This window comes from Mesoplodon densirostris, chromosome 10 (assembly GCF_025265405.1).
Source record: "Mesoplodon densirostris isolate mMesDen1 chromosome 10, mMesDen1 primary haplotype, whole genome shotgun sequence".
In the NCBI taxonomy this organism is placed as follows: domain Eukaryota; kingdom Metazoa; phylum Chordata; class Mammalia; order Artiodactyla; family Ziphiidae; genus Mesoplodon; species Mesoplodon densirostris.
The window spans coordinates 68,887,435-68,904,578 of NC_082670.1; the positions used below are offsets into that span (position 1 = coordinate 68,887,435).

Sequence of the window (17,144 nt, forward strand, 5' to 3'; positions counted from 1 at the left end):
TCCTCATTATGGGACTTGGAGGCAGGGTGGGGCAGGGCATCTCCGTGAGAATTCTAGAACTCATGGTTTGTTTATGCAGGGCAGCAGGGAGTGAGCCTCTGCCCCAGGGTTGGGGGCTCACCCAGCTGGGGCAGCAGCAGGAGGCTAAGTAGACAATGTGGTCTGGGGCATGGCCTGCCAGAGCCATGATGTGATGCTGCTGCCAGACACCTCTCTGGAATGGTGCTGCTGCTGCCTTGCCCTGAGCCTGTGACAGCACGTGCTGTCTGGCCCGAGACAGTGCCTCCTGGGCTCAGCCTTGGCCTTGACAGGGGCCCTGTATCCCTAACCCTAAGTCTGTGATAGCGCCAGGTATCTGGCTCGTGACAGTGCCTAGTGCCTGGCCTGTGAGGCACTCCCAGTACCCAGTTCAAGTTCCGTTATGAAGCCCTTCTCATGGCTCCCCTGGAGGTATGGAAACTGAGGCTCTGAGAGGGGGACAGCTAGTTCCTGCTGTGATTAATTGAGCTGGAACTGAAGTTTTCCTTCTTCCCACTCTACATTTTTAAGAGAACAGCTCATGGGTAGAGGCCAGGTGTTTTGGGCCTGGGAGGTGAATTCCTGAGAGGAAGCAGCGTGCAAGCCTGGGTCTTCATGAATCAGCAGAATAAATGACATTTTGGGACCCCTCCCCACCACTCCATTGAAGTCCCCACCCCAAGAATCCCCCGAGGAACTGTCCATGAGGACAGCTCACTTCGGCTCCACCCCGTTGTCAGTGTTGTCAAGATCATGGGTCACGAGATTGCTGCTCATTACACTGCTAGTGGAGATGGACCGGGGCCAGCACTGTGGAAAACTTTGGAATCATTTAGCAAAGCAGAAAATGTGCCTACCTCACAACCTGCGGTTCCACTCCTGGTTGTGAGCCCTAGAAACATCATGCATGTATGCAGGAGGAAAGACACATGAGACTGTTGGCAACAGCACTGTTGGGTAGAGCCCCAACTAGAAACTACCCAGCTGCCATCAAAGGCAGGATGAATGCATGGAATACTTGAGCAATGAGAACAGACCACTACATGTAGCGACATGGGAATCTCATAAAACATATTGCTGAGTGAAAGAATTCAGACACCAAATGGTACATATTGCATGAAATTCAAAAACAGGCAACACAAACTATTTTTAGGGGTACATGGTAGAAAATCAGATTTCCCACAATAAGATTTCCTCTGGGGGAAAGAGGGAGAAAGAGGGAGGGAGAGAGAGAAGAAGGAAAATCCAGAGAAGCAAAATTCTCTCTACTCTTCTGCCTTTGTGGAAAGTAATGCTTTGCGGGGGAATGATCAACCAATAAAACCAAGATAATTGAATAAAGACCAAGCATATCCGTTATCACTGCCAATGTGAATACAAAGAAAAACCTCTACTTTTACAAGTCAGAGATTCTTATATTGGGTAGAAAAAAATCCACTCACATGCTACTCAATAGAGACTCACCTAAAACAAAGTGATATGAAGCAGTTGAAAGTAAAAGATGGTCAAAAATATATTAAGTATATGTAAGCAAAAATAGAAATGACAATATTAACCTCTAAAGATGTAATTCAGGACAAAACAGAAAAATAACTTTCTGTTGAAAAAAGATAAAAATTATAATGACTATGTAACATTAAAGTTGTTCATCAATAACGACATCAAACAGTGACACATGAGAAATAGAAAAACCTCACTTGCAGTGGGAGAGTCTTCTCCAGCTTTGTCTATCTTTGAGGGATTGAACATCTATAAAAATCAACTGCACACTAGACTACTAAGCAGAAACTAATACACCATTGTGAAGCAATTATACTCCAATAAAGTTGTAAAAAAAAAAAAAAGAAAACCACAATAACTTCCCTAAAAGTGGAACTAGTTTGGGCCACGTTTTTTACCATGATGCAATGAAACAAAGATTTAATAAGAATGAGTAAGTAAAATAAAACAAATGACTTGAAAATTTTAAAAATAAAGTTGGTTAACTTATTTCAAGGAAATAAAAACATTCTATAAACTATTTAGAAAATACTAATAATTAGAGCAATGCATTGAAAAAACTTTTTGAGTGTGTTCAAGGCAAATCTATAACCTTAAAGGTATTTATTATTGAATAACGAAGAATGAAAATTAATGAATTAAATGTTCAAAGCAAGAAACCGTAAAAGGTACAAAATAACCCCAAGGAAAATCTGTAAGAAACATGTACAAAATATAAAATTATACCCTAATCAATTAGTACAGCAGAGTTAGGAATGAACTCTATGATCTGGATCTTTATAAAAAGAAATAATATTAAATAGGACAACGGGCATATTTTACACTGATAGGGTATAACCCATCAAGATGGTGCAGCAGGCATGAACCTTGCCCTCCTAACAACACAGCTTTCAAACATGAAGCAAGAATTGTTAGAACTGCAGGAAGAAATAGACAAACTCTGAATTCTCATGATAAACCGCTCAGAAATCAGAAGATTTATAGATATAAAATATTTGAAGTGTTGAGAGGATTTGAATAACCCAATCAACAAGCCTGATCCAGTCAGTTATAGCTAGAACTCTGTTTCAAAACACACTCTTTTACTTCAAACGCACATGAAATATTCAATAAAACTGACCAAATACTAGGCACAAAGAAAACCTCAATACATTCCAGAATGTGGAAATAATTAAATCCATATTGATATAATTTTTAATAGAGAAAAAGGAGAAGCCCCTGTCCCTCTCCCAAACTATCTGTCAGGAGATTAAATAACACCCATATAGTACTCTTGGGTTAAGTAAGAAATACAGTGTGAAATAAAAAACAATATAGAATGAATGGCAATGAGGTCAGTACATATAAAATCCTGTGAAATGCGGCCAAAGTGAGACTCACAGGAAATTTTATGGAATTACTGAAAATATTAGAAATGAAAAAAGTCTATAATAATGAACTAAGCATACTACTCAGGAAGTTAGAAAAAGAACAATAAAGTAAATCTCCCCAAAGGAGAAGATTGAATTACTAAAGCTAAAAGAACTTTCATGAAATAAAATAAACAAAAATCAGCATACTTGATCACTAAAATCAAAAGGTAGTTTGTACCATATAGGAGTTGACAAGTTAAGAGAAACTTCCACTCAGACAGGCTTAAAATTTCTGTCTCCTCTCTTCAGTGATGGTGGCTTCATTCTGAGTTGATCCCCTTATTGAAAAATGGTTGCCAGCATCCTTCTGCCTCCTCATCCACATTAAGAGAGACAGTATGGGGACTTCCCTGGTGGTACAGTGGTTAAGAATCCGCCTGCCAATGCAGGGGACACGGGTTCGAGCCCTGGTCCGGGAAGACTCCCACATGCCGCGGAGCAACTAAGCCCGTGTGCCACAACTACTGAGCCTGTATGCCTAGAGTTCACGTTCTGCAACAAGAGAAGCCACCACAATGAGAAGCCCGTGCACCACAAGGAAGAGTAGCCCCCGCTCACCACAACTAAAGAAAGCCCGCGTGCAACAACGAGGACCCAACGCAGCCATAAATAAATAAATAAATAAATAAATAAATAAGGAGAGACAGTATGCATTTCTCTCCTCTAACCATACCTTATGCTTATTGGGATAACCTAACTGGGGTCAGGTGGCCGGGCACTGGACTATGCTAATTAGATCAAGCCAATGAGCCACCCACTTGGGAGCTGGGAGTATGACAGCTTCTCCCTGAAGATGATGAGCAACATGGCAGACAGTGTGAACTAATGACTAGGACCTGTAGTAATATGAGGGAAGGATGGATACCATAAAGCTAACCAGTAACAGTACACCAGGTGTTTTTTTGGAAAATACCTATGAAATAGACAAAAATTTGACAATTTTAATCTTTAATAATTAAGAAAAGTGAAAGAGTACACATGTAAATAATATTAAAAATAGGAAAGGAGCCATAGGTTCAAATTTTACGTATCAGTTTAAAATTTTAAAATCTAAGCTAAATTGATTTGTTTTACTAAAGTTAATGCAAAAAGAGGTGGGAAACCCAACTAAGCCAATAACTATGCAAGTTTTTTTTTTTAAATAGTCAAAGATTTGTCCCCTAAAAAAGGCATCAGGCCTAATAAGTTTTATGTGCACAATCTACCAAACGTAAGGAACAGATAATGTTGGTGTTATATAAACTGCTCTAGGGCACAGGAAAAGACTAGAAAGCTCCTCAACATGTTTTAAGATGCTAGCATAGCAATGGCACCAAGGGTGGAACAGAAAGGAAAACTGTAGGCCAATCCAATATTGGAACAAAAATTCTAAACAAAACGGTAGAAATTTAATCCAGAGTGTATTACAGGATTTACCTAAGAAATCTACCGGAGATCTAGTCATGTGTTTCACTAAGTAAACAAATTAAATAAGAATAATCACCTTAACAGTTCACAACTGTGTCACCTGGGCCCAAAACAGTGCCTGACACAGAGGAAATTCCAAGTATCTGGGGAATGAATGAAAGAATGAAGTCAGGGTCAGCACATGTACCCTCACCATTATTGCTACTATTTCATATTGTGCTGGAGTCTCCAGCAATGAGATAGCAAAAGAAATAAACGGTGTGACTTTCAAAAAGGACAAGAGGGAGCTGTCACCACTATAGGTGATGTGATTACCCCAAAATAAGCCAAGAGAATCAACTGAAAAACTACTGAATTTAATACACAGTTTTGCAAGATGACCAGGAATCAAGATCACTGTTTTTTTTTTAAATCCATCAACAGCTTTAAAATACCTAATATGCAGAATTAGAAAAAGTGTAATGGGAAAAGATACCACCCATAACAGACATAATCAAAATTTGTAAACTACTTAGAAATAAACTCAATGGTTTTCCAGACATCCATGAATAGAAGAGCTGAATGAATGGAGACATATACCATATTCCTGGTTAGGAACTCAACACTGTAAAAATGACAGTTCTCCCCAAATATTCTGTGTATTTAATTTCAGTTAAAATATCAATAACATTTTTAGTGAAAACCGACAAACTGATTCTAAAGTTTATATGGAAGGCAAACTCTGTAGATTAGGCAATTTTTTTTTTTTAAAGAAGAAGGAGAGCTTTTGCTACCATTTAACAAAACATAACATGAAGCTGATTGAAACAGTACAGCACTAGCCCAGGGACAGACAAACAGATTAGTGGGAAATAATAAAGGTTTCAAAACCACATCCACAAATATATTAGGATTTCGTTATTATAAATGTGGACATTCAAATCAGCAGGAAAGGATGGACTCTACAAGAAATAATGTCAACCGAGTTGGCTCTCCAGTTGAAAACAGTTAGCGCCTGACTCACACTATACATAACAGAAATTTCAAAAGGATTACAGTTACACATAAAAAATAAATTTATCAAAATATTAAAAGAAATATGTGAAGATAGTTTTATAATCTGGAGATGGAGAAGGCCAAGTTAAGCAAGCCACAAAATCCATAAAGAAAGTAAACACTGACTGACTTCATTCAATAATAATTTTTAAAGTCTTTACAGGAAAATTACCCATATGTTCCACATATTTGTAAAAGATAAGTGGCAACAACTGGAGAAAATATTTGTAAAATAATTGACAAAAGCTTAATATTCAGAAAAGATAAAGACCTTCCATGAGAAAAAGATAAACAACCTAATTTCTAAAATAAGCACATGAACGGAGGATTTACTAGTGAAAAGGTATAGCTTTTTTTCAATAAACACATGAAAAGACATTTTTCCAATCAAGAAAATGCAAATTAAAACAGCAATGATATAACTTTCTACCACTGGATGGGCAAAATTTTTGAAGATTAATAATATCCATTTTTAGCAAAAAGCAGCATTCATTCTTGTATACTGTAGGTGTGAATGTATAGTGGTTCAGCTTTTGCGAGGAGTAAACTATATTCATCCAAAATTACTAAATTTGTGTCTACTGTGATGGTCCTCCCGAGTCCACTCCTAGGAAGACCGCTGCAGAAATGCTTCAGACTGTGCTCTCCCCCACCCCACCCCTGAGCACGCAGCAATATGCTCATGGCAGCACTGTCACAATGCTGACAAGTCAGAAACAGCCTAAAACCTGGTGCCGGTTAAATAACATACATTACATCCACACGGTACACATGCAATAATGTAAAATTATGAATAGCTCTAGGTACTGACATAGGTTTTCAAGGCATATAGTTGTTTTTTTTGTTTTTTTGTTTTTTTTTTTTTTGCGGTACACGGGCCTCTCACTGTTGTGGCCTCTCCCGTTGCGGAGCACAGGCTCCGGACACGCAGGCCCAGCAGCCATGGTTCACGGGCCTAGCCGCTCCGCGGCATGTGGGATCTTCCCAGACCGGGGCATGAACCCGTGTCCCCTGCATCGGCAGGCGGACTCTCAACCACTGCGCCATCAGGGAAGCCCCCATATAGTTTTTTTTTTAATGTAGGTTATTAATAATACATATATAAGATTCTATTTATTTAAAAAACCATAAAGATATTTTATTTAAGGATGCTAACAATGATTACTTCTGGGGAGGGGAGCAGCATTAGTGGCGGGGGTGAATGAGCAAGGGAGAATCTTTACATGTATTTCTGAATTTTTTTGGTAAATCACAACAAAAATTCAGACATTGCTTTCAATTGTTTTAAATTTTTAAAAAATGTAGGAGGGGGGCTTCCCTGGTGGCGCAGTGGTTGAGAGTCCGCCTGCCGATGCAGGGGACACGGGTTCGTGCCCCGGTCCGGGAAGATCCCACATGCTGCGGAGCGGCTGGGCCCGTGAGCCATGGCCGCTGAGCCTGCGCGTCCGTAGCCTGTGCTCCACAACGGAAGAGGCCACAACAGTGAGAGGCCCGCGTACCGCAAAAAAAAAAAAAAAAAAGTAGGAGGGGAACTTTTGTAATCAGTTTTTTTTTTTAAATGCCATTTTTTTTAAAAAAAAAAAGCTGATTTTGGAGCACGGTATGTGGGTCCTTCCTACTGTCACCTACAGTGCATGTCTCAACTGCTCTCTTACAGCATGCCCAATTTACAGTTGAGGAAACTGATGCCTCAGGCCCCGGCCCTTTCCCAAAGCCCCAGCACAAGTGATATAGCAAAAACCATCAGTCCCCACTCTGGGGAGCCTCCCAGCAGAATTAATTCCAGGAGGCCTTACCCACGCACCAACCCCCAACTCCCAGGGCCACCCAGAAAAGAGAACAGAGCCAGCTCATGTTTGCACAGATTTAATTAATCCCTGCTATCCTGGTCCCCAATTCCAAAGCCCTTCTAGGCCGCACTTCCCTTCTCCTGGTCACTCAAGGCCTAGTCATCCACCACATCCTCCCCACTAGGAGGTCAAAGAAGGACCCAGTCTCCCAGGGGCCACTCTTTCCCCACCTTGACCCTTGTTGAATACAGACCCATGACCTTGGTCTAACCTTGATCTGGCCCCATTTGGCAAAGGCAAAGCATGGAGAAGAAAGGAGAAGGGAGATCAGGGGCCCATCTGGGGCTGCAGCAGCCAGGACAGGAGTAGGAGCCAGGAGGAGGTGCAGGGGACTGAGAGAACCCCATTGCTTATTTGCTTCTTGATCCATTTGCTGTATTTGGTGATACGGGTGTACACGCCTGGATTCCGTACTTGGGCGCAGGCCTTTTCCCAGGACAACACCCCAGCAAGAATCCATCTGCCCTCGACTTCACAAGCCAACGGACCCCCAGAGTCCCCCTAGGCAAAGAGAGAGGAGTGATGGAGTCTCTGGACCCAGCTGGGATGCAAGGGATTGGGGGACCCAGAATGCCCACCCTCTGAGTTCTGCTTGGAAGCTTCTTTCATTCCTTGAGGATCTCACTACCTGGAGCCCTCCTTCACTCCTCAGTTGGGGATCCCATCCCAGAATATCAGGCAAAATCAAAGTCACGGGGGAGGAAGATGGGAGCAGGGCACTACCTGATGATGATGACAAAGAGGGAGGCCAAGCAAACCTCTCCCTGGGGAAATGCCCCCTACCTGGGGTCATCCCAACCGAAGGAGAGCTGCCAGAACTTCCCAGAAACTCACATAGCACAAGTTTTCTCCATAATTGGTGGCACAGATCATGTCCCCCAGGACAAGGGGGACAACGCGGGGGATGAGGGACTTCTTGCGGTAAATCTGGTCACACATCTTGTTGTCCATGATAAACACCTCGGCCTCCCGCAACTCTGGGGTCAGCGTGGAGTTGGCTGTGGAGGAGTCCAGTGGAGTGAGAACTGACTCCTCACTCTACTCAGCCCTGCCTATTCCCAGGGTCTTGTCACCTCCATCCTCAAGACTCAGCCACACCCCTTCACACCTCCATGCCCTCCTTCACCTGGCCCTTCCCCCTGTGGTGTGGACCATGTCGGGCAAGCACCTTGCCCTCTAAGGCTCTATTTCAGGATCCCTTTCTCTGGGAATCTTTTGCTCCTGAACCAAGCAGGCTACAATCCAAGTTTCGATGCAACCACTCAGAAATTGAGACCCCACCCCCATGCTGCTTCTCTCCAGCCTCTGAGCTCTATACTGGCTGTGCCCTCTGCCACCTGGTTGACATTCGCTCTTCCTTCAGGCATCTCAGGCAGACTCTCTGCCAGAGATCATCCCAGATCCCTCCCGACTTGCTCTCAAGATCACCTGACAAAGTCTTTGCCTCTTTCCTTGTTAATCTATGCTTCCACCCATACTCAGTTATGAGTTCCCTAGAGGCAGGGCATGCATTACCAGTGACAAGGGTTTGGCGTGTGGCAGATGCCTGAACATCGAAGTTTCTCAGGTGAACAAATCAGTGAGTGAGTGAATTTATGAATCCCTGACTCTGAGCTTCCGTAAGAGGCAAATGATCAGGTTTTCCTAGGACTAAATGAAGTGCCCATAGCAAATGCAATGGTGTAAACCACGGCAACAGTTCCCATGTGAGGAGCAATCCTAACACATCCAAAGAACCAGGGGCCAGAGGTAACAGCCACAAGCTTCCTGAGAGGCACCATGAGGGGGCTCAGCAGGAGAGGCCCCAGAGGAAAGGAGTGTACCCTCTGGGGTACCACACGTCACCCCCGACCCCATTCTCCTCACCTGAGAAGCGCTGTTTAACCTGGCCCCAGCCAGTCACCCAGCATTGCGTCCCAACCTTCAGGTTGTAGTTGGGCTCCGGGAGGCAGATGGGCTGCACGTACTTGCTGACAACGACAGGTGTGTGAAGCTGGAGGAGGGCAATATCACCCGTGATGAAGTTCCGGCCCCAGTACTTGGGGTGCATAATGATGTCCCTCACAGGGATCAAGAGGGCCCTCGTGGAGTCCGTGGGCTTCAGCTTGGAGGTACCGAGAATCACTGAATACTCTTTTGTGCTACAGGAGACACAGAGCCCCACCTGGTAGATGTCAGGTTATCAAGCAACACTATGCTCCTACCTCCGCCAAGGACGTTCCCCTTAGCAGGAGTCCTGCCTCATTTGCCCTGCTCACTCCATCTTGCTCATCCAGCCAGGGGGCCCTCAGAGTCAGAGATATGACTGCCTCCTCATTCATCAGTCAAGCTGATTCAAGTGGCCGGGTCTATGTGCTGTGTATTCGAGTGTGCAGCTATTAGCATGCATGCATGTTCTAATGTGTGTGAGGGGTGGGGTGTATACAGGGTGTATGCTGTTGCCCTGGTCAGGATATAGTCTTTGTTGCTTGGGGCTCCTGCCCAAGCTCAGTCCCCAGCCTCTGTGAGATCATGAGCATGACTCTTCCCTGTTCTGGACATCCCTTCCCACTCCACCCCACGTCCCCCACTGCCACGTTGTTTCATAGAGGAAATGAGGAGTCTAGGCTGGGCCCACTGCAGCCCTGGGTCTCCGTGGGCCACACTCACCCTTGGATGCAGTGGGCAGCAGTCACCACCCAGTCGAGATCAACGAGGGCCCCTCCACACACATGCTCATTTTCCACTCGGAGGCTCACCTCCCAGGGCCAATGGCTTGTCACATCCAAATTCTTCGGCCACCAGGGTTTGCCACAAGCTTCAGGAACAAGCATGACAGGGAGATACAGTGGCCGCATAGAGGAGGATAAGAATGACTGTGACCAAGATGCCCTCCAGGGTAATTTGCATGAGGCTGTAAACTTGGGGACTTGCTTCCATTTCAAAGAAGGGGAGAATGAAGGTGAGAGAAGAGCAGTGGCCTGCCCAAAGGCACTGAGCTGACAGAAAATGACAATGACAGAGATAAAAAGCATCAAGACAGAAACACAGAGACACGACAGGAGTAGGAGAGAGATACTGAGACACACAGGGAGCAAACAGCACAGAACCTCAAAACAAGGGAGGAGCATAGAAGGAGCCCCAGGACAGGAAATGTATTCTCTTGTGTCAGGGTAAGTCCCTAGGCCACGTTCCTGAAAGGCTATAAAGCTTTCTGCATCTCTTAGATGCAGAAGGCCTCTGTCCCCACACTACTCAGAGTCAAGAAAAGCTCCAGACTTCTATGTCAGAAGTCTTTACATAGACCATTCAAGAAAAAGTCCCAGCATGGAGCCAACAGAGGCCTCCCACTCTGTGTAACAGCTTACACACTATCAGTTTGCAAGTAGTTCCAACAATCAAGTTGTATGACTGCATGAATATGAACACAGATGCAGAAATTGTAAATAAAATATTAGCCAATATTATATTTTTTAAAATAATGCACCATGATCATGTAGAGATTGTCCTGGGGTACAAGGGTGGTCCCACAATTGGAAGCGCTCTCTGTGTATTCCCCACATAAACAGTTCTTTTTCTCTAAAAGAACTGTGCTTTTCTCAATAGACACAGAAAAAGGCATTTGAAAAATTCAACACAGATTTACGACTAAAAAACAAAACACTCTTACTTAGCAAACTGGGAACAGAAAGAAAATACTTATTTATACAAATTATATGCCACAAACCTACAGCAAACATCATATAACATTAAGAAACAGGCCAGGGCTTCCCTGGTGGCGCAGTGGTTGAGAGTCCGCCTGCCGATGCAGGGCACACGGGTTCATGCCCCGGTCCGGGAAGATCCCACATGCCACGGAGCGGCTGGGCCCGTGAGCCATGGCCACTGAGCCTGCATGTCCGGAGCCTGTGCTCCGCAACGGGAGAGGCCACAACAGTGAGAAGCCCGCGTACCGCAAAAAAAAAAAAAAAAGAAACAGGCCAAAAAAATTATACTTTCTGAAGCCAGGAATAATGATACTTTGTGGGAGGAGGACAAAGGAAGTAACTGGGAGGACATAAGAGAGCTTCTGGGTGCTAGTACTGCTCTACTTTCTGACCTCGGTGGAGACTGCACAGGTGCGTTCACTGTGTGATAATTTCTTGAGCTGGACACATAATTTGTGCACTTTTTTTGTGTATGTATATAATACTTCAGTAACTGACTTTTAAAATCCATAATATTTCTCTATGCCAACCAACCTGAGTATAGCACAACTATATTCAAAATAAGATACAGTTTATAGCTAAAAATTATAAAATACCTTGGAATTAAAGTATCCAACACTAAGCAAGATTTTTGCAGTAATACATTTTAAACTCTAATAAAGGACACTGAAAATGACTGGCATAAATGGAGAAAGAGCCATTGCTTTTAAATAGAATAACTAAATATTTCAGATGTAATTTTTCCCAAAATTAATCTATAAAGTCACTTACCCAGTTAAAATTTTTAAGAAATTTGATAAACTTACTCTAAAATTGAAATAGAAAAACAAAGGTCCATAAATAGTTCCATCTTTGACAAAGCAGAGCAAAGAAGGGACACTTGTCCTAGCAGATATTAAGGCACACATCAAAGCCATAGTGACAAAAACAGTGTGGTATTGACAAGGACAGACAAGTGGACCAAAAAAAAAAAAGGAATAGAGAGCTTGAGATTGTTTCAGGGAATACAGGAACTTAATGTAAATAAAGGAGTCACCACAATCAGTGAGTAAAGGATGGATTGTTGAGTAGATGGTGCTGGGAAAACTCGCCCACTATAAAAGAAATAAGAAAAACAAAACTGGATTCCTCTCTAGTAGTACTTGAAGACCTAAATGTGAAAGGTAAAACCGTAAAGTTAACAGCTAACCATGTGGCATGGGATGGGAAAGGACTCTTTAAACAAAACCTCAAACCACAATCCATAAAGCATTAAACTGATTAACTTGATTACATCAAAATCAAGGATTTTTGACCCCAGGAACAAAGTTAACCATCAGATGACAGATTAGGAGGTAATATTTGCAATATCTAAAATCAATACAAGACTTTTATTAGGAATATACAAGGAAGTCCAGGAAATCAACAAGAAAAAAGAACAGAAAATATGCAAAGGATAAAGACAGTCAATTTATTAGAAGAGGAAACTCAAGAAGCCAACAGCACATTGAGACATGCTCAAACTCATTAGTAATGAGAAAAATGTCAATTAAACTAAGAAGTCATTTTTTTGTCTATTAGATAGGCAAAAATGTAAAAGCTGGATCATGCCAAGGGGTGGGAGGTCTGTAGCAATATATACACCTTCACAAACTGCTGGTAGGAATGCAGAGGGCTGACTCAATTGGAATATGGGCAATAGATTAAAATATGCTACCAATGTAAATTTTTGAAACTGATAACTTGTACTGTGGTTATCTAAGAGAATATTCTTAGAAAACACACACCAGAGTATCTAGAGATAAAGAGCCATGCTGTATGTTACCCTCAACTGATTCTGAAACAAATTTTGTGTGTGTGCGTGTTCCTTGTACTATTTTTGCAGTCTTTTTTGTAAGTTTAAAATTATTTCCAAATAAAATGTTTTTTTAAATGGGACTGAATGAAAAGAGGAGGAAACAGAAAGAGATCTAGAGAACATACTATTTGACTAAGTTAGAAATACATGCACACAAAACCACAATATGTATTTTTATAAAAACACACACAAACAGAAAGATACACATCAAATACACAAGAAAGGCTGGGAGAAGGGTGAAGAGGGGGAATAGGGGTGGGGCATGGACACAAGCAGAACTAACTAACTTACTCAACCAAACAATCCATAACAAATTAGGGTGCACCTGTGACAAAGGAAGCCTGCAAACAAGCAGGAGCAACCCAACCCTCCACCCCTGAGGTCTAAGGAAAAAGACAGGAAGACCCCAGAAGAGCCAGGCTCTGCAGACACCGCCACAGGGCCCAAGAGGTTCCATTTGCAAATGAACAGTTTAGAGCTCAAAATGTTTCTGTGTGGAAAAGGATCTGCATCAGCTACCTGGACATGTTCCCTGATGGGATGCAGCCTGGGTTGAACTTGAAGAGGTTCTGCATTCCCACAGGAGGCCCAAATACTCTTTTAATGTGCACTGTTGAGTCTGTACGTCCTGAACAGCACAGGCTGTTCTTTAGAAGGCAGGCCATTTAGATATAGACCCAGAAACATTATCTCTGTGACCCTCTTCAGAACATACCCTCCCAGGATCCAAGGTTTTCTTGAAGCAGGGGCTCACCTTACCCACCTGGTTTGGTGTTGTCTCCTTTGTAACCTGGAGGAGAAAGGGGGACAGAGATGAAGTAAGAGGTTGTAACAGGATGACAGTGAAGAGGTGCATTCTTCATTAATTAGTTAATTCATTCTTTCACCAAATATTTCCCCACCTCCCACTCTGTTCCCAGCCTGGAGCCCAAGGCCAGGGGGCTGGGGGAAGGGAGCGGGGGGGTACAGAGGTGTGTCAGACAGATACATCCTGTATTTGCCCTTGAGGAGCAGGTTGCCCAGCAGAGGAGACATAAGTAAACACACACTCATGTGCGATCAATGCGGGGACAAGGCCACAGGTGTCAGGTAAGCCCAGAAGAAGTGGTGGAGAGGGAGGCTTCTAGGAAGAGGGGTTATTGTGCCAGATCTTAAAGATGAGAAGGTAAAACAGAAATGAAAAGTGACAACGACATTCTTTATGAAAGAAACACCATGGTGTAAGCTGGAGACTCCAGAGGATAAAGGGCAAGGCCCATGATGACAAGAAATGATGCCAGGGGAAGAAAGTCAGGGGTCAATCACAAGTGCCTTCATAAGCCAGGCCAAGAAGCCTGAGTGAGACACTCTGGGAGAAGGGAGGCCAATGGAGGTGTGACATGGTCGGACTTGTATTGTGAAGGCAGTATGGAGAACAGATAGGAAGGTAACAAGACTGAACGCAGTAAGATCCCACCGTAGGCTCTGCAGAACCCAGGCAAGAAATGAGGGCTGAATGAAGAAGTGGCAGTGAGAACAGACTTGGTGAGCTGGATGTGGGACTGAGGGAGAAGGCTGAGTCTAGGATGACCCCCCAGTTTCTGATTTTAGAGAAGAGTGACTACTATCCACTGAGTAAGAGAACCCAGCTTACAGGAAGAAGAGGGCCTCAACTTTGGAACCCAAGGAGTTGAGGTGGCTCTAGGTCATCCAGGTACAGATGTCCAGTAGGTGGCTGCACATCCGTGCACATTGTGTTGTGGGGCAGCATCACATACATGGCAGCTCAATGCCCAGAGCAAGTGAGTTCACCCAGGGAGCAGTGAAGAAGGAACCCGGACAGCACCTTAGGGAACACCACTACGTCAGGGATGAACGGAGCATGGGTGGCCTGGGAGGGACACAGAAGGGCAAGCGAGTCACCCTGAGGTAGAGGAGAATTAGGAGGCATGGCCTGAGAGAAGCCAAGGGACTAGAGAAAATGAAAAAAGAGGGAGGAGCAGAAAGGTTAGGGATGTTAGGACAGAGACATGCCAGGAATGGGCTAAAGGTTAAGTAAGAAGTGAGGAAGCACCTGAAGGAAACATGAAGTGAAAACTTATTTTGAGAAATGTGGCAGTGAGGGGAAGAGAAGGGTGAAGAAACACAGCAAATAGAAAGGGAGAGGACAGAGATCGATGAGAGCACAGGAAGGGCCCAGAGTCCAGAGCAGGGGTGAGCAGGCTGACCTTGAACAGGAGGCCTGTCTCTGATTCCTAAGGAAAGGGGAGCGGGTGGCACTGAGTTGTCAGGTTTGGAGGGGCCCCCGGGCTGAGGGAGTCAAGGGGACAGCACCTGAGGGCATTCGTTTCCTGAGGGAAGGAAGCCGCTGCTAGTGAGGCACCCTCGGTAGGAGCTGAGGGTCTAGGAAGCAAGTGAGGTGAGGAACATTCGTTTAAGTGTTCGGAGACCATGAGTTTGGCCCGGACCGCCTGCCTGGAGCGGGGTCTTCAGCAGTGCCCTGCTGCGTGGGAAGATGAGCGAGGCTGGGCTGGGGGTGTAGAGGGTGAGAGGCCTGAGGATGCCGTCAAGAGCGTGGTTCGGGTCTCAGCCGCGACATCCACGCCTCCAGGAGGAAACACAGGGGTGCCCCCCGCACCACAAGGCCCCAGGAGGCTACAGGGCTGGCGGGTCTGAGGGCGGAAGCTGAGAGCGCGGGAGTCTGGGATCCCCAGAACCGCCCTGGGAGATGCCCCGAGGGGTAGCAGAGGAGAAGGGGCTGCGGGTGGGTGCCGCGGGGCCTGTCCTGGCCTCGAGTGTGGGTTTTGGCGGGGGGGGGTGGCGGCGTCGGGGAAGAAGGACCCAGAACGGGAGCGGCGCAGAGCAGGCGCCGCCTCACCGGAGTTCAGCTGCAGCAGCAGCAGCAAGAGGTGGCAGCTTAGGCCCGAGGGCCTCGAGGCTGCAGGCCCAGCGCTGAGGCAGGACAACGATGCGGCCATGAGCCCCTGAGGCGTCCGCTAGCGGCAGCAGGGACGGCTCTCACGACCCCCGAACGCCGCGACTACGTCTCCCGCACATGACGCACGTGACGGAGTTCCGGCACGTGACAGCCCCTCCGGCACGTGATGACGTCACAGACCCATGACGGTGCCCCTGGAACGCTGAACGTTCCTCTGCAGGTACCCCACCTCGTGCGGGTTCCTTGAAGATGACTGCAGATCCCGGGGCCTGTCATTGCCTTCACGGTGGCCAGTCCCATGGAAGTACCCCCAAGTGCCTTAAGTGGGTGACTGTCCCCCAAAACCTGGCCGGAGAAGGCACATCCAAATCCCTGGACTGGTGTTGGCACCTTGTCGCCTAGCCTCTGATCAACCTTGTTTCCCTGGGCTTCGTGCATTGAAGAGCTTCATAATTTATACTGATTTGAGAATCTGAAAAGGTGTAGAAAGCACAAGAAAAGAACAGTAAGGCTAGGGAATCAGGGAGGATGTCTTTACAAAAGTGATATTTAAGCTGGACCTAAGATGAACAAAGAGTCTTGGGGGAGAACTCACAGGAAAGGCATTTATCCTCTTCCACAAACCGTCAGTGGGATGGTGGAAACTGAAAGAAATGGTGGCGAATACCACCATTTCTTGGGCTTTCACAGGGTGTTTTTGTAGAAGAACGTGGTCTTTGGATCTGCTCAGTGTGTCCAAGATTGGGAGATGACAACCAAGATTCCTGTCCAGTGTGGGGGATCCAGCTCTGGGGACCACATTCCCCACCCTAGCATCTAAAGGGGTCCAGATGATGAGTTGCACCAATAGGAGGTGAGGAGAGGTTACAGATGCCACTTCCACGCCAAGGCAGTAGAGAGGAGGTTCACTTCTCTACTTGTGTTAATGCAGAGCAATGGTTCTCAAAGTGTGGTCTGCAGAGCAGCAGCGGCATCACCTGGGAACTTACTAGAGTTGTACATTCTCAGGACCCACCCCAGACTTATAGGATTGAAAACTCTGGGAGTAGAATCAGTGATCTGTAGTTTAACAAGCCCTCCAGGGAATTCTGAGGTAGGTAAGCATGAACCACAGGGTTGAGTGGAGCTATAAGATGGAGAAAAGCCACCTGCTGATCAAGAACACCTGATAGGGATGATACAGGAACAAGAAGTTAAATTTATTTTTAACCCATAAATACTCGGGTGGCTTCTTTTTTAAAAATTTATTTTATTGAAGTACAGTTGATTTACAATGTTGTGTTAGTTTCTACAGTACAGCAAAGTGATTCAGTTATATAGGTATAGATATTCTTTTTCATATTCTTTTTCATTATGGTTTATCACAGAATATTGAAAATAGTTCCCTGTGCTATACAATAGGACCTTATTGTTTATCCATTCTATATATAATAGTTTGCACCTGCTAATCCCAAACTCCCAATCCATCCCTCCCCCTCCCCA

The 17,144-nt window shown here is 44.9% G+C and overlaps 1 protein-coding gene across 1 annotated transcript; it reads right to left on the minus strand.

Moving 5' to 3' along the window:
• Nucleotides 1–7,483: 7,483 nt before the first annotated feature.
• On the minus strand, nt 7,484–15,702 carry LOC132497779 (serine protease 45). Its single transcript, XM_060111266.1, has 6 exons — nt 15,603–15,702; nt 13,509–13,535; nt 9,872–10,019; nt 9,089–9,363; nt 8,057–8,220; nt 7,484–7,723 (listed from the first exon to the last, which is right to left on the minus strand). Exons 1-6 carry the CDS (start codon nt 15,700–15,702, stop codon nt 7,490–7,492), a joined length of 948 nt encoding a protein of 315 aa, XP_059967249.1. The 3' UTR covers nt 7,484–7,489.
• Nucleotides 15,703–17,144: the final 1,442 nt, after the last annotated feature.

What these genes read in the sequence shown, in the direction of transcription:
- LOC132497779 (XM_060111266.1), bottom strand. Translation starts at nt 15,702, where the DNA reads ATGGCCGCATCGTTGTCCTGCCTCAGCGCTGGGCCTGCAGCCTCGAGG. An exon ending in GCTGCCCACTGCATCCAAGG is followed by an intron (nt 9,364 to 9,871) that starts GTGAGTGTGGCC and finishes TGTCTCCTGTAG; the next exon opens with CACAAAAGAGTATTCAGTGA. An exon ending in GGTTAAACAGCGCTTCTCAG is followed by an intron (nt 8,221 to 9,088) that starts GTGAGGAGAATG and finishes ACTCCTCCACAG; the next exon opens with CCAACTCCACGCTGACCCCA.